Here is a 16,940-nt window from a genome sequence, read left to right on the forward strand (position 1 = left end):
TAAAAAGAAGTCTGCTGTCTGTTTCAAGTTTTGCAATCCACCGCTAGATGGCAGGGTCGCGGGACCACATCTGAGGACCATTTATATGTTGTATACATTAATGAACATTGATATGAATAGGCCCTTAGATTTAGTATAAACTAAATCTAAGGGCCTATTCATATTAATGGAAAAACAAATTAGGATTGTTCTACTTAACAAAATAGAATATATTTGGTATACGCAGATAGGCTATACCTATTTACAGTTTATGAGATATAGGCTACACAATTATTCTCCTTTCTGCTATGTGTGCGCGCGTGTGCTCGTGTGTGTGAGTGACAGAAGGTAGCAGAGAAGAGGTAAGCTACAATAGAAGAGGAGAGATCGAGAAAGACCAGATAACCAAGGCAGAGCATGGAGAGTATTCATGTAGCGACAGCAGTGTGACACGGTGACTTTTCTCCTCGGCCATTATAATATCACTCATCACTAAACATGGAGATTATCATATGATTTTTTTTTTTTTTGTACTTCTCTATCCTCTTATAAACTTGTCCGCGATGAACGTGTCTGCAGGGACAGGGGTGTTTGTGCTCTCCTTGATGTCCATCCCCATCTGCTACTTATTCAACTACCTCATTCACAACAACAGGTGAGTTAAAACACAACTAGCCTACCACGACTTTATTTATCAAAAGGTTAAATCTAACTTCTCTACTACAAGTGGCTGTTTGTTTAGTGGAACCCACAACATCAATACATTTGTTGTCTTAATTCTTTTAAGTTTCTTTCACATGTGTTTTTTCTTTTAAATGAAGTGCTGAAGCTTTCTTCTTCGCTGGTTGCATAACAGTCCTCATCCTCGCCATTTCGGCACGTTTTATACTCAAAAAGAAGGCTCCAGTAGATCCTGTTTTCTATGGTATGATAAAAAAAATGCACTTTCTTTCCCTTTTCTCTTTATTTTAATTTTTAGCCGTCTTTCTGTTGAAAACTTTTTAACTGAACATTATGAGCAAGGTTTGTTTAGGTTTTACTCTTACTTTTAAAAAGAAAATATCAGAATATTCAGTTTTTTTTATGTTAATATATGTTTTGTGAGTTTTTAGAGTAGGCCTATTTGGTTGGTTAAATGTGAAGAAAAAAAGAAAAGAAACATGTTTTCATTCTTGGCTTTACCTTGAGCACACCACAAGTTTTTTTCAGTCATTTGTCTCGTCTAATAACACATTAAATGCATGAATCTATCTGTTTAGTGTTTGCAGTGCATGCTTTCCTCAGTGTTGTGAATCTGATCATCGGGTTGGAGCAGGACAACATCATTGATGGATTTGTGACATTTTATCTCAAAGAGGCAAGTGCTATGCTCTGATTACTGTAGATGTCAACAAGTCTCTCACAATTTTGTACTGATACGTTTTCCTTATGTTTCAGGCAGATCCACACATAAATACAGCACATGGGCACATGATCTCGTTCTGGGACGGCTGTGTGCACTATCTCATGTATCTGCTCATGATTGCTGCAATTACATGGGGGTAAGAGCTGCATTATACACATGTCTATCTATCTGTCTATCTATCTATCTATCTATCTATCAATGGTACATGTTTTTTTTCTCTCACAGGGACAGTTACAGAGCCATTGGACTTTACTGGGTGGGATCTTTTCTCATGCGTGCCATAGTCTACATTCTTGGGAATGCTGTGGGTTAGTACACTAAAAATAATGGGATGCTTTTAGAAAGCATTTTGTAGTGTAACCAATGAAACCCCTCCCATAGTTTTCCAATACATTTTGTAAACCAGAATTACACACAAATGGAAAACCATGAATATTATTATACCTTAATATTTTAATATGAACTAATAGTCATTTTGGTGTGGCGGTTTTCACAAAGTGAAATGTTGTCTGGCTGTGTTGTTCACAGGGAAATACGGGACTCACGTTGGTCCTCTGTTCCTCCTCCACATGCTGTATATCTCAGTCACCGTCTGGGCTTGCTTTTGCATCTTCAGCCAGCCATCCATAAGGGATGTTCAGCTGACGGTAAGTCAGGATCAAGAATGGCAGTTAAATAATATTAAGCAAGATTCCCACATTGTCTGTCGACTGTTACATGTGAGGAAATTTTAAAAGTGGAGAGAAGTTGATGAAGTAAGTATAAGGAAGGTGAAGCAATTCACTTGATGAAATTGAAACAGGCACACACATCATCAGAAAAGGGGAACTGCCAAGGAAATACTAAAAGAGCTACACAAAACATATCCAAGCCAAGTACCTTGTTTTTAAAAGAATCAGGGAATGGGTAGCAAGTTCTTGACATATTGTGCAGGGTATTGGTACTCTTATTGTTTTTTTTTTGTGTCTCTATGATTTATAATATTTTAGTCCTACACCTGCCTTTAGTCCTCCTTGAAAACATGGTTTAATTTCCACTCCACTACAGGACTACAAATATTGTCCCAGCTCTTATCAATCCAAGCTTTGTGGATTATTTTTTCAGAAAGAATCAGCATCATATATTCTTTAAAAGCCAAACCACACATGTCAATACCAGCTTATGTGATATAGAGCCATGTTTGAACATGTTTGTTGCTTTCTCTCAGAACAATCGGGAGGCTGAAAGAAAAAGTTTACTCCACAGACTTCTGGACTTACTGTTCATCATCTACCTTATCCCTGCTTTCGCTTTCTGTGTTTTCAGGGGCCTGGTAAGAAAGCATAACATGATCAAATGCACGATGCCCACAATGTGGTAGAATCATTTCTTTATGTAGGCCTCCTCTGTATTTCCCCGTGCTTGTGTTTCAGATTGTTCTTGACTGTTCCAGTGATTGGTGTCAAGAGTACACACGACAATATGAACCATACCTGAAAGACCCTTCGGCCTATCCTAAAGTGCAGGTAGCTCAGCAGAACACCAAACTTCCAACCTTCCAATGCCATAAACACATTGTTGAAGTGATACAATGTATCAACCATCTCTAGATGCTGGTGAACATGCTGTACTCTGGACCATATTACATCATTACTCTGTATGGGCTGATGGTTCCTGGTTGTGAATGGGTTCCAGACCTGACTCTGGTGCACTCAGGAGCATTGGCACAGGTACGTCCTGCAGGTTCTTCCTTGCTCTTTGCTGGTTACCAACTAGGAAAAACTAAGTCTTGACAGTTAAAGGTTCTGTTTTACTCCACAATGCTATCACTTATCAAAGAAAGTAAAATAAAACTAACTTGATATGATACAATACTGTATCTATATGATACGACTCTTTACTTCCCAATATGATTTATGTAGGCTAATTCCATACCAAACCAAACCATACCATACCATATGGGCGGCTGTGGCTCAGTTGATAGAGACAACCGGAAGGTTGGGTGTTTGGGGAACTTAACCCCAAGTTGCTCCTGCAGCTTTGTTGGCGGTGTGCAAATATTTATGAATGGGATCAGCTACTTCTGATGGTCACTTTACAAAGTAGCCTCCACCATCAGTGTGTGAATGGGTAGGTGTGACATGTGATGTAACAGCCCTTTGAGTAGTCAGAAGACTATAAAAGCGCAATACAAGCTCTCAAGTCCATTTACCATACCATACTATACAACAAGACAAGACACGACCCAACACCATAAGATAAGATTACACCAAGACAATGTTAAGGGATATAAGAGCACCATAAAGCTATTGAACAAAGCCTTTTTATTTCAATTGATGTAACAAATGTTTTTTTTTTTAACTGTGAAACATTGTAGCTCTCTGTATGTTTTTCCAGAAATTAAAATCTCACACCCTGCATTTGGAATATGAATCTGAATGGCAGTGCCAACAAAACAAGCTTTGATTTGAACAGTGCAGGGAAGCTCTCTAACTACATTCTATAAATGACTATGCTGTCAAATAAACCTGGTATTTAAAAGAAATTAACAATCTGATTGGCTGACCCCTAAGTTTATTCATAGATAATGGAGATTACTCTCTGTTTATAATGTGCTGTCACCATTAGTTCTTCATGGCCAGATATGGTCTGAATCAATGCCATACACAATATCTGTTTTCATCTTTAAAAAAGTAACTCTATTAATGGGTTGAAGCAGATAGTGCAGCATCAAATCTCAAAAATACAAAGCAGCCGTTGTGCTCAAACTGCATGCCAGCGCGTCACTCATCATCAGGACAGGGGCAGAAGCTGACATCAGACTGAGAGGAATGATGGTATTGGAGGTATTCACTTAAATGTCAGCTGTTCTGCCAGGCTATAAATAGGCAAGCTGATGCTTTGACAGCCCTGATTGCTATGAGACATGTTGTGTCTCTTTTTCTGTGACTTCTATGAAACAGTGAGTAAAAACAGAACACTGTAAATTGGAAAATACATGAGAATAAGTTGGAACAAACATATGTTCCCTGATTCTATTCTATTTTTACAACAACCCTTTTACTTACCCTGTATGAACTGTTCAATGATGGCCTGACTACATGTGAAAATATTGTGAAACTACAGTCATTTAAACCATTGCTATTGAGAGGACTTTGATCAACTACTATCAAGTAGGCTAGAAAAAGTTCATCTTCATGATGGTGATCTGAGAAAACAATAACCCTGTTTTCGTGACTAAACTAATTGTGAAGCTTTCACCCGCTCTGCTTCTCTTCACAGGCCCAGTTTTCTCATATCGGAGCGTCTCTTCACACACGGACACCGTTCTCCTACAGAGTGCCTGCTGACAGCCAGCTGGTCTTCTTGCTAGTCAATGTCCTGTATGTTCTGGTGCCCCAGGCTTTGTGCTATCGCTGCTGCACCAGGCCTGCCTTCTTCCTCAGACGAACACCGGACAAAAAGACTGAATAACAGAGAGTGCCATGGATGATGAGGATGCTTGACTTAAAGGGCTAAAGTTTGCAGCTATTAGCAGTTTTGCATTTGGAGAGAATTTGCCTCTAGTCAACTTGATGACAGTTTAATGGATTCATTGGAAAAATGACAAAATATTCCAGTGTCAGAGTTTGTGTAGTCTTGCATGAATGTTTTTTTTTTTTTTTTTTTTGCTTATTGTGAAAATGTGAGCATAAAAAGTAAAAAAGCAAGTTAGCACCGGAAGGCACCCATTGTATCACAGTTTTTCTTTAGGACTGTATGGCATTCAAACTACTTGACAACACTTATTTTTGTTGTATTTTTTTGTAAAGTTTCTTTTTAGGTAAAAAAAAAAAAAATGCTTTGATGTTGGCACTAAGGTTTCTGTTCAATGCCTTTTTGCCAATTGGTCGGCTAGTAAAATCATAAAATCATAAAATCATTCAAATGGGTCTGTGTTCCTTTTTGTAATTTAGAAATCATAACACTGTTTTTACTATGTACACTTTTTTTTTATCATCATGGAAATTCAAACACAAACTCCCATTAGTTAAAAAAAATGTTTTAATTGATTGCAGTTTAATGAGGGTGAGAGGAGGAAGGGAAATTTTCCAACCATTAAATATTTACTACACTGCACAGAATATTCTGGGAACTGGAGAAAAATACAATGAATTAATGACATTTAAAAAAAAAAAGAAAAAGAAAAAGAAAATAATAATAGGTGCATACCATTTTTTCAATGCGCTGCTAGTTCCACACTCCAGTCCAGTAGATGGCGGTAATGCGCATTCAAGCTGGTTGCCATGCCAACCGCCATTAAGCCAAAAGAAGAAGTGATTGGTATCACACCTCTTCCGCTACTACTCAGTAGCCACATGCCCCTAGCTAACATTTCCAGCAAGTAGAGAATATTCGTTTTTGCTATTACTCCGATACACCAAATAAAGCCGGCATACAACGAAAGCAGTCAGAGTCCATTTGGTCTAATGTGTGAGCTGAATGCGGATAAGAAACATTAACTACTGCTTTGTTGTGTTCTGGTGCTAACTAGCTATGTTTCGTTAGCTGGGATGGCAGCATCAACTCCACAGATTTCAACTCTTGTTTTAAGGTCTGTGTCTTTTCGAGATAACTTTATAATCTAATATCGACGGGGGGAAGACTGAAGTGATGTAAAATCTGTATAAATGTGATTAAATGTTTCCAGACCTGCAGCTCAGTAACATTATGTTTTCACTACTTGTGAAGTTTTCTCTCAAATTAAATTCAGATTTTATTCAATTTTCCCCCATTATTACCTGTTCAATATTACCTAATCTAACCACTGACTGCCTGGTAAAGCTGAACTAACAGGGCATTACTACAATCTGAAAGTATACTGAAGTACAGGCTGCTTTTAGTTATGTGACTACATGATTGTTGTTGTTTCATTACATCAGTACTTCCTGGAGAGTGTCTGTCATACTCCTGTCTCCATTGCATTCGTGTCAGCCAGTAATGATGTTTGAACCAGAAACACATCCAACCTTTGAGCTTTTAAACAGATGATCTGTGAAGCACAAAGAACTAACACTACATTGTTCTTATTTAGGAATTCAAAAGGTTATTACTTTTACCTGTACTTGACCAAATCGCAGCTCAGGTTTCATTCAACACCCCCTCTCACCTTGTGTCTGCATACTTAAAAGCACATTCACCTAAAAAGTTTTTTTTTTTTTTTTTACAACTTTGATAAATTTGTTTTCATTCATAAATGTTCCACTTTAGTCAGAAGCAACGTAAGGCAGCTCTGAGGAAAGAAAGAAGAAAACGGAAACGCCAAGCTGTCGCCCAGGCCAGAGAATGTGGTACGACTGATTACTGACATGTTTGAGCGTTTGTTGAAATATAAAACTGGTTTATTTCAAACATTTACCTGCACAACATTTCTCTGTTATAGGTTTAAACAATGGAGCTAGCAATGGGCCTGTGGAGGAGGAGGAGGAGGAGGAGGAACTAAATGAGGTGGATGATGAGGATGATAATACTGCTGAGCGGGAAAGGTAGGTCGACGCTCATTAGTTCTTTTATTAATTGCAAGGATGCAACAGTGCCGTAATAAAGCGTCGCCATCATTATGTGATTATATTGATTCTGCAACAGCCTAGTGTTGGTGTCTCAGTGTGTGATTTGGAATAGTGTTTATATATATTTTTTTGGAAGAAGCATGATGTATAATCAAGCAGCAGGAGCTTTACATACACACACTCTGAGAAATGCAGACATACAGAGGGCTGTTTCCACCCTGCTGGCTCCGCTGTTTTACGGTGATTCCTTCTTGCCCCTGTAACGCCACTGTTACTACATACAATGCTGGCACAGTGGTGGGACGACTTAGTCCATTACCCCTCTATGACATTTACTTTGAAGGCGAGACATTACAGGGGCATGAAGGTCCTGCCTTGAACTGGCAGTTTATATGGGGCTATTGTCAATCCCTTTTCCTGCAGTTGTTCCACTTGGGATGAACAGAATCAAACATTTACATTTTACAGTTTTGAATAATCTTTATGTTATGTGTGTGTCTGCCATGTGTTTTAAAGACTGTGTCAACATGAAGAGTGGTTGGAAAGAGAAAGGATTGCCCAGGAGGAGTTCAGGCTGAGGTGGGAGAAGGAGGAAGCTGCACGGAAAAGAAAAGAAGAAGAGGAGGTAAATCAGGAAGTACAATTCAGAACATTTTCCACTGGTCTTAGGTTCTCATTGCTTCAGTCATAGGCACATGTTCAGGTTTTAAATAACTTAATCACAACAAGCAACTACTAGTAACTGTGATGAAAATGTCCATATTCCTGAAGCCACATCATCACTATGTAGGGTTTAACAAGACTTTTCATGATTCTACTTCCATAAATGTCTTATTGAACGCTTTGTCAGCTACGAAAGATAATTCAAAATGTACTCCCCTATTACATCAACAGCGGAGCTTGACACGCGGGTCAACTGCCATCAGTATAGGCTGGTTGCTGTGTTGCATAATTATGAGCTACTTAACGTGCACACATGTGCTGAGGTGTTAGACAAACTGAAATGTTAATATTCTCTGTGTTTGTGTGTTTTTGTTGAAACAGCGGATGATCAAAGAAGAATGGGAGGCCCAGCAGAAAAGAGAAGAAGAAGAAAAAGAGCAGAAACAGCAGGAGAGGCGAGGCAGAGAGGTGAAACGGGCCCTGGGAGGATAGAAACAAAAGAAATATATCCTCTTCTATTTAATCTGAAGTATTCTAACTTTAAAGGAAAGATTCATACAATTGTAAAGATAGAAGTTTCTCTGACGCTGAGTGTATCCTCTGTCAAATGTGTTTTTGCCTTGTACATGGTTCTATGTAAATTTCCTTGACTGAGTGGCACAAACGACCATCCAACTCCTCCTTAACTAAGATGCACACAAAGAGAAAAACCCTCTCAGCTGTCACTACAAGAATGTATCTTTTACTTTGTGTCAACACAGTCCCTGAATTTGCTTCCCAAAAGTACAGACATTTTGAATCCTTGTTAATGTGGTCTTAACACACGGTAACAGAGATGCTGCAGTATGTTGACCTCTACTCAATTTCACCAGCCGTTTCTTTACACCATTTGTAGGAAGCAGTTCAGAAAATGTTGGATGAAGCTGAAAATCAGGTAAAATCATACTACTATATTCAATCTATTGTTGTCTTTTTTCAGTTTTTTAGAGTCAAAATAATACTGAGGTCAAGAATTGGCATTTGGTGGCAGAAATATTTGTTTATTTCAGACTCGTCGTTACTTTATATTTTTTACTCCATGGGAAACAACGCTGTGTCCGACTGTCTAAGTCACTGGGTTTATTAAATTGTGTATTCTACTGCCTACCCCTGTGTATTCTAAAAGCATGTAACTCAGTTTAATACATATTTGTTTCAAGTACAGTTACACCTCTCTCATAAAGAACAGTGGAACATGGAAAAGGTGTCTCTGCTATATAAATAGCCATTTTAGGGCCTAACAAAAAAGCAGCCAAGCTCATATATCAGACTATATGAGCTTATTTCAGATCATTTTATGTGGTGTATGTTTCCTAATAGGCAAAATTAAATGTTTTATTTATCAGAAGTACAAAGATAGATTAGCTCCTTCTCAGAATATGTGTCTAAATCACAGTTTTTCCTTCTTAAAGCACTGAACATTGGACTATCTTTGACTTATCTGTGCACCTATAACTCTGTTGATTTGATTAGTTCTGGCCACACTTGTTAAGTCAACAACGCATCATTCTCAAGTCCAACTATGCAGGAGAAAAATAATCTCTTGTTCCTTCCTGACTTCCAGTTAGAAAATAAAGGACCTTGGATGAATCCAGAGGCTCCTGCGGCGGGAAACTCAGACAACTTTGGGACAGAGCGAGACGTCGCCAACTGTCCTTTCTTCCTTAAAACTGGAGCCTGTCGATTTGGAGACAGGTGCTTTTTGTTTCTCTTTTAATTTGACTTTTCACTTCAAATTTGTTGACTTGCGTATTTGAGATGTGACTGCTCATTTCCCTTTTCCTTCTTTCTGTCTCTTAATGAGAGCAGGTGTTCACGGAAGCACGTTTATCCCACATCAAGCCCGACCCTGATGATCCGCAGCATGTTCATAACGTTTGGTATGGAGGAGTCCCGCCGCGATGACTACGACATTGACGCCTGGTTGGAACACAGCGAGGAGGAACTGCAGGAGTCTTTCCTCGAGTTCTACCATGATGTCCTACCAGAGTTAAAGAGTGTCGGCAAGGTCATACAGTTCAAGGTAGGGCGAGATCAGGACAGTCAGGGTGTAAAAGTGCACTTCAGTACCAGGCTTCCTGTGAGATTTCACCCTGTAACCCACAGGGTTTTCACAACAATCACTGCTCATAAACAGTCCCACAATGTCCCCATTTACTGGTCAAAATAATCAATCATTGACACAAAGAATACAAAAAAGTCTCACCTTTTCTTTTAAGGTCAGCTGCAACTACGAACCACATCTGAGGGGAAATGTGTACATACAATTTGACACGTAAGCATCATGCAACCACTCCATGCCTATTCCCACATGAATAAACTCTGCAATGTTTACATCTTAGGGTTAAAACTTTTCCTTTGTTCTCTCTTCTCTTTGTTGTCCGTCCAGAGATGAGCAGTGTAAAGAAGCCTTTATAAAGTTTAATGGGAGGTGGTATGCAGGCCGGCAGCTTCAGTGTGAGATGTGTCCTGTTACAAGGTGGAAGAATGCAATTTGTGGTGAGTTATATAATGATAAAGATATAAGAGAGGAAATTCAATTTGACTCATCATTAGAGACATAAATCCAGATTTACAATCTTACTTGTTTTTGGTTTTCCTCTTTAAGGATTGTTTGACCGACAGAAGTGTCCAAAAGGGAAGCACTGTAACTTCCTGCATGTATTTCGAAACCCTGGCAATGAATTCTGGGAGGCTGACCGGGACCTGCACCTGTCCCCAGACCGCACCGTCAGTAGGAGCCGCAGAGACGGGTGGCATTCAGAACGATATGGAGAACGATCTTGGAGGCAACGTCACGGCAGCAGAAGCCCACCGAGATCGGAGAGATCTCACAGCAGGCGAGACGGCGACCGGCGGAGGAGCAGGAGCAGAGAGAGGAGTCGAGAAAGCTGGACCTCCAATCAGCACAGAGAGGACCAATGGTCGTCCAGGTCCAGGCAAAGTGAGCGGAGGAATGATAGGTATCGCAGCAGAAGCAGAGACCGGTCGAGGAGTAGAAGTAGAGACAGAGAGAGAGACAGGCAGAGGAACAGGAGTAGAGAGAAAGAGCACAAGAAGAGGAAAATAAGTGAAGAGAGAGACAGTAGAGACAGAGATACAGACACTCAGAGAAGAACTAAAGAAAGGTCCAGAAGCTCAAGCACAGAGGGAGTGAGAAACAAGCAGGGTACAGAAAGAAGCCCAAAGAAACCGGATAAAAACGAGGCAACCCCGAAAGACGATACAAACACAGGCCGTGCCCGCCACAAAAAGTCCAAAAAGAGCAAGAAGAAGAGTAAGAAGAAAAGCAAGAAGAAGAAGAACCATGTGGCTGAAGGGACAAGCTCCTCTGAAGAGTCAGAAAAGGAGAAAGAGTCAAAGGACGATACAACAGAGAATGTGGATGCAGCCAGACGCAGTCGGGAGATAAACATCACGGAGCAGATTCAGATAAACGATGACGTGGATGAAAGTCCACATGTTGACAGGGAGAATACGTTCAGTCCTTCTGTTAAAAGTGAGGAGTTAGAAGAGGTTAAAATGCTCCAGCAACACTTGTAGTAAGATCAACTTTATTAACTATTTAGACAGACGCGTTTCGGCTCGTGGCCTTCATCAGGGTCAACCAAAAGTGAGGAGTTAAAGACAGAAACATGAGACAGCTGGAAAAGGTGATTTGAACACATCTATGTTAGATTTATTCTGCTTTTTCCCTTCTAAATATGTGAATGAGAAACAACTGTGCATCGATAAAGTTAGTTAGCAGCCATGATTGATACATACATAGAGTATGTGAATATTTTATAAGGTTGTTGTTGTTGCTCAGTAAAAACAAAAAAAGGAACAAATGAGTCATTGGGTTTTCTTTTTGAATACATTTATTGTTCATAATTTTCAAATATAAGAAACAAAGTTGGCATAATGTGTTGGCAGTGTTGAATACAAAAAGTGATTTCCTCTTTTTCACAAATCAAAAATAAACTTGTTGAAACATGATGTCCAACCAAAACACTTTGTGGGTTCAGTAATGAGGATAAAAAATAGGACTGCCACACCATCGGGGGGATGAGGAATATGTACTGGTTGCCTTGTTTTCCAGCTTCATTGCAGCAAAGTGAAAAAGTCAACAGAGATGAATACTAATAATGGAAACCCTGATATGAGCAGTTACTCTTCAGTTCCTACTTCATAAAGAAACTCGGACCGTTTTTTTCAGAGAAAAGAACGACTGCAATGATTACAATACTGGTATATTGTGGCCAAATAACCCCACATACATTTGTTCAGACATCGTGCAGTTCTTAATCCCTTTGCTGCCATGTTCGCCTTCCATAAAGAAGGTAAAACACAGTGTTCTTTGGTCATGTTAGTCTTCAAGATTTGAGCCAAAAGTATTATAATACCTAATATAGTCTCTTCAGACTGAGATCTAACCTTAGATTTATTCATTACAATTTCTGTGTAAACAAAATCAGTCAACAGAGTTCGGATGACACTGACAGTTTTACCAAACGAAACACTAATAACACTAAAACAGCTCAACTAGTCTTGAAAAAGGTGAATATGAAAAAGGTCTGAGGATGAAATCGCCAAACAGAAACTTCAACAAAGATGCACAACGCTCTCACTGATATGGATTATGGGCAATCGTTTAATGTCAGTTGATTGGTGGGTTCATTCTACATGTGTGTAAGTGACTGTAACAGTGTCTGTGATTCCTTCAACAGCTTTAGCCCCAGTCGATGACTCTAGTGTGTTACGGCTCATACAGACTGAACATCTAAACATCTGAAAAACACCCAATCTTGTTTTTTTTTTCCTATGAATGTATATCATTTAGAAACACTGTTTCAAATGTGTTTCTAAAAGACTGCATGATCAAGACTTTTGAGTCTGTTTCACAACTTGTGCCTCTTTCTTTCAGCTGAAAATGGTACGGCTACTTGATTGCTACTTTGATGGTTTTGCAATATTGTACTGCATTTGTCTTTTCCACCTACCATGGTTACAATGAAGGGTAACCCAGTTATATTAACACAACTTTTTTTTTTTTTATCTTGATGAACGTATAACAACACTTTGCTAAGCCTTTGTGAAAAGCTGTAAGTATTGTGAACATGGCCTTTGGGGTGAATCTGCTGATCAGTTATTGATCAAATCAATGCTCTACTGTGACTTTGACATGACGGAAATCCACCAGAGGCACCAACTGCAGCTGAAGCAGCACCTCAGAAAGTCCTGTCTACCAAACAGCACACACGGCTCTGCTATCTGTGACGACGGATGATCTTGAAATGAGGCTAGAGTTTTCATGTCTTTGCTACATTTTTCTCTGTAGGATTTTTTAAATGAAGGGAGTCATGTCTGCCAATAGTACAGGATACTACAGTGAGGGAGCTTGTACATGGGGAACACATCAAACCACAGTTGGCACCACATTCAAAGCACATAACGGGATAGTACAGTAAAGAGAAACACAGTACAAGGGAGGTGATTTTATACATACAACACTGACACAATCGGGTGAAGACAGGATAGAGACATGGACATTTCCAGATGTGAATCTGGAGGAAAGAACTGCAGAGCAGCAGCAGCAGCAGCAGAAAGATGGTTTATGTGAGCCCAATTTCTTCTAAGACGCTCCGTGGTGCCTCAGCCTCCTGCAGATGAAGGAAATACCAATCAAAAAACGTCAAAAATCATCCTGTTACACGGTGGCAGAAAGTCCCCTCTCCAAACAGTTATTTAAGTACATGATTTATAAATGCAACGTCCTAAAAGCCTTTCCAGTGACGTTAACTTTTGACAGGCCTGCACAGTCAGCCAGGCTGCTGAAACAATACTACTGCATACCCTGCAGAAAAAGAATTCACTGAGCCCCGATTCTGTTGACTGCAAATGAATACAGATACATACTTGCTTTAGCACACTGAGGTATTAAACACTGCAAGCATAAATGAACCAGTTAGTTAGTTAGTGCATCAATTTGAGAATATGTCCCCCCTGGCTGGTTTTATATTTAAATTGTTTAGTGAATGGGCCGCCAGTAGCCCAGTGGTTAGTGCGCCCGCCCAGTGTACGGAGGCTAGCGGATGACCCAGGTTTGAATCCGACCTGAGGCTCCTTCCCCACATGTCTTTCTCTCCCCAATATCTAACTCTATCCACTGTCCTTTCTCTAAATAGGATCTAAAATCACCAGAAAATGAATCTGCTATAACTCTTATAATGGTTAACATTATTATTTTTAAGGCAAATATATAATGTGTTTCATGAATACAGCTTATGAAATAAATAGACTTGCTTTGTTTCTTTTTCTTGAATGAAAACACATTTTAAATCATTTGGATCTGTACTGTTGATCGGGTAAAATACGCTTTTCTGAAAACATTTTGGTTTTTGAAAACATTAGGTGGGCATTGTCTATACCCTTAATTTCAGAACGGCAAGACAACCAACAGTGCATACTGTTTATCTCACATTATTTTGATGACGATCTCACTGGTTCAGCTATCTGCTGATAAAGAATGGCACTTACCTCCTGCAGCAGGTCAGCTTGCTCGATGGCTTTCAGCACGTTCTTCTTGGACGTCTCCTGGGCCTCTCCGCCGAGCAGAAACTCGTCCAGGATAAAATAGGCCTTCTCAAAGTTGAAGATAATGTCCAGTTCACACACCTGTGAGATCACAAAACACATCGACAGCAGTAGATCAGAGCTGATCCTGACATGAGCTTCATTCAGAAAACTTTCAACACACACACACACACACACACACACACACACACACACACACACACACACACACACACACACACACACACACACACACACACACACACACACACACACACACACACACACACACACACACACACACACACACACACACACACACACACACACACACACACACACACACACACAATCTTTCAGCATAATGCCATTACAGAGACTCACACTGCCAAAATATTTGTCCAGCAGCTCCACATATCTGTGGATGATCTCCAGGGTGATCAGCTCATTATCCTGATCCTCGACTGCACAGCAGAAATACAGGCTCGCATATCTGCAACAAAGTCAGAAATGAAAAGAGAGCTCAAGAAAATGCAGGGCATCCATTCAAAAGCCAATCATGTTACTAATGTTACAAATGTCAGGGCCTGTGCTCTATTAGGAGCAATTTTATGAAAGAAATGGGGGCATATTAGTGCTTTCCTGTATCCCAAATCCCCCCCCCCCCCATATTATTGATTTTCAATGAAGAGATAACATGGAGGCAAAAGGGCTTAAAACTCATATTAAATGTACTTACTGAATAACAAGCTTTTCCTTTCTTACGGTAAATATGGTTTCTCTTTGTTGGCTACGGTGTTGTGTATCTAAACTGTAAAAAATCCATGTATTTTTTCATTTCAAACAATCTTAACAAATAAACCCTTCCATCAACTTAAAAATGATGAAATTGCACTAAAAGGTAACAACTTCTGCGACCAAAAAGAATATTGATGCCTTATCATGGATAGGACTGACTGCAGGGATGTTCATTTGATTGCATTAGATTGAGAAGGTGTACCAAATAAAGCGTGTATAACTCGATGCATTTTGTTAGTGGTGCACAGATCTTCCAGTACTGCAGCACTGTGCAACACTGCCTGAGGCGGTCTTGTTATTTGTCTCTATTTATTCGTTTTTTTGTTTGTTACACTGAACACATGATGGTGTGTCTGTCCTTCATTGTATGACTCAGCAGTCCAGTTTTCCAGACATAAATCTATCTGTGTACATTTGTATTGCTGTATTGCTTTTGTGTGTTGTTATTAGAGAGGTGGGGTTTCTGGCTTTCATCAGAACACATCAGAAGATGACTTTAATTATCAGAAATTTAAGTGTTTGAAAAAAAAAATCACTGAATCATTAGTGTTCCCAAACAAGCCCTTAAACAAGCCAAATAAACAATTAACACATCGGATTAGTAAATCATCTGGAAAGTCAACAATGAAGACCACCATGAACTGTTTTTAAAAGACCACAAGGTCTACATGCCATTATTTTCTAGATTTTTGTCAACCACAGTCTTCTTCAAAAGAGAAATGCCATATGTGAAGTCTCTTCCTCTATTATCATGTGACCTAATAACAACTAAACCATCGACATGACAACTAAAAAAAAAACATATTTCTGTTGACCTCAAAGTGAATCTGGAGGTGGTACATCATGTCAAACTGTTCATCCCATTGTAAGGAATGAACTTTATCCGTCAGCATGATAAAAGAACTCGTCATTAGATTTTGCAAGACCTTAATTTAGAAGGATTGTGTTAGGAAGTGAGTTTCAAACCAAGTCAAAAAAAAAAAAGAGTAAGAACATTGAAGACCTCATCCGGACATTAGGAAAGTTTCTGACAATGTTTGAAAAAAGCAAAAAGCATCTCCAAACAATTCTGTTCATATCACCTGGGGGACAATAAAGTATAAAAAAGTTATTCTCTCACCTTTTGTACACGATCTTGAGGTCCCTCCACTCCAAGAAGCTGCACATCTTGGGCTTCCTGGCCAGTATCGTCTGGACCAAGTCTCTGGAGATCTTCTTCCTCTCTTTGTCAGACAGAGGCACATACCATTTCTGCAACCGCAGCTTTCCCTGCCGGCTGAACAGCAGCATGAACTGCATCTGATGGAGGTGGTGAAGTTAAAGGTGATTAATGGTTTGAATGCAACACACATTTAGTCAAACGCTTTAAAAGGTTGATGTATGAAAACGAGGTGAAGAAAAGCACTATGAGATGAGCGTTTTAGCCATCTGCAATAGTGTTTACATTTATGATTATTGTTGTGTTTGCATGATATTAAATGAATGCAGAAGCTACACTGAGTGAGAAACGCCCTGTCGGAGAAAAGATGCATTTTTTTCCCCCCCGAGGATAACACGACGAAACCATCTGATCATTATTTAAACAAATAGATAATTAGGTGACTTTTACTTGCAGGGGAAACGTAAAATGACTCTATGTTAGCTACACTTGCTAAATGTCCACATCTTAACATCAACAACACGTTTACTGTCATTCGCGCCCCCCCCCCCTCTCCACTAAAGTAGCTACAACAGACAAGAGAAGTCAACACGACACGTTACCTTCGACCGGGCCGTCGATTTAGTTCCTTATACGGCTGATAACTTCAGGTAAATTAAGCAAAAAAACACATAAAACAAAGACTGTGAATGGTCACTTTCTGTTTCAGGAGGCTAGCTTTCTTAGCCAGCCTGATGCTAACCCACTAGCTGGATTGGTGTTTGCTGGGGAGATAGCGTTACAGGAAAACGGCGTTGTGATTGGTCCAAAAGCC

The 16,940-nt window shown here is 39.6% G+C and overlaps 3 protein-coding genes across 5 annotated transcripts; 2 read left to right on the top strand and 1 right to left on the bottom strand.

Moving 5' to 3' along the window:
• Positions 1-145: 145 nt before the first annotated feature.
• LOC109987036 (transmembrane 6 superfamily member 1) lies at positions 146-5,285 on the top strand. 3 transcript variants are annotated; one of them, XM_065952809.1, is made up of 11 exons: positions 146-433; positions 559-634; positions 801-904; positions 1,239-1,340; positions 1,421-1,520; positions 1,610-1,692; positions 1,913-2,031; positions 2,592-2,696; positions 2,797-2,889; positions 2,974-3,093; positions 4,646-5,285. In XM_065952809.1, exons 2-11 carry the CDS (start codon positions 585-587, stop codon positions 4,835-4,837), a joined length of 1,068 nt encoding a protein of 355 aa, XP_065808881.1. In that variant the 5' UTR covers positions 146-433; positions 559-584; the 3' UTR covers positions 4,838-5,285. The 3 variants fall into 3 exon arrangements, with proteins under 3 accessions (XP_065808881.1, XP_065808880.1, XP_065808882.1); XM_065952808.1 differs by having other exon boundaries at positions 146-634; XM_065952810.1 differs by lacking the exons at positions 146-433; positions 559-634; positions 801-904 and having other exon boundaries at positions 1,233-1,336.
• Positions 5,286-5,685: 400 nt separating this feature from the next.
• Positions 5,686-11,592, top strand: zrsr2 (zinc finger (CCCH type), RNA-binding motif and serine/arginine rich 2). The gene is made up of 11 exons (XM_020637895.3): positions 5,686-5,957; positions 6,614-6,693; positions 6,786-6,888; positions 7,429-7,537; positions 7,957-8,043; positions 8,471-8,509; positions 9,179-9,309; positions 9,424-9,637; positions 9,834-9,889; positions 10,004-10,113; positions 10,223-11,592. Exons 1-11 carry the CDS (start codon positions 5,917-5,919, stop codon positions 11,155-11,157), a joined length of 1,905 nt encoding a protein of 634 aa, XP_020493551.2. The 5' UTR covers positions 5,686-5,916; the 3' UTR covers positions 11,158-11,592.
• Positions 11,457-16,907, bottom strand: ap1s2 (adaptor related protein complex 1 subunit sigma 2). The gene is made up of 5 exons (XM_020637896.3): positions 16,729-16,907; positions 16,088-16,266; positions 14,554-14,662; positions 14,134-14,271; positions 11,457-13,256 (listed from the first exon to the last, which is right to left on the bottom strand). Exons 2-5 carry the CDS (start codon positions 16,264-16,266, stop codon positions 13,209-13,211), a joined length of 474 nt encoding a protein of 157 aa, XP_020493552.1. The 5' UTR covers positions 16,729-16,907; the 3' UTR covers positions 11,457-13,208.
• Between the last annotated feature and the right edge of the window lie 33 nt (positions 16,908-16,940).

This window comes from Labrus bergylta, chromosome 3, assembly GCF_963930695.1.
Source record: "Labrus bergylta chromosome 3, fLabBer1.1, whole genome shotgun sequence".
Lineage (NCBI taxonomy): Eukaryota > Metazoa > Chordata > Actinopteri > Labriformes > Labridae > Labrus > Labrus bergylta.

Coding starts and splice junctions, on each gene's coding strand:
- LOC109987036 (XM_065952808.1), top strand. CDS start 492: ATGATTTTTTTTTTTTTTGTACTTCTCTATCCTCTTATAAACTTGTCC. Junction 635..800: donor TACCTCATTCACAACAACAG/GTGAGTTAAAAC, acceptor TTTTAAATGAAG/TGCTGAAGCTTTCTTCTTCG. Junction 2,697..2,796: donor TCTGTGTTTTCAGGGGCCTG/GTAAGAAAGCAT, acceptor CTTGTGTTTCAG/ATTGTTCTTGACTGTTCCAG.
- zrsr2 (XM_020637895.3), top strand. CDS start 5,917: ATGGCAGCATCAACTCCACAGATTTCAACTCTTGTTTTAAG. Junction 5,958..6,613: donor ATTTCAACTCTTGTTTTAAG/GTCTGTGTCTTT, acceptor GTTCCACTTTAG/TCAGAAGCAACGTAAGGCAG. Junction 10,114..10,222: donor GTGGAAGAATGCAATTTGTG/GTGAGTTATATA, acceptor TTCCTCTTTAAG/GATTGTTTGACCGACAGAAG.
- ap1s2 (XM_020637896.3), bottom strand. CDS start 16,266: ATGCAGTTCATGCTGCTGTTCAGCCGGCAGGGAAAGCTGCGGTTGCAG. Junction 14,663..16,087: donor CTCAAGATCGTGTACAAAAG/GTGAGAGAATAA, acceptor ACTTTGTTGCAG/ATATGCGAGCCTGTATTTCT. Junction 14,272..14,553: donor TGGACAAATATTTTGGCAGT/GTGAGTCTCTGT, acceptor GTGATCTCACAG/GTGTGTGAACTGGACATTAT.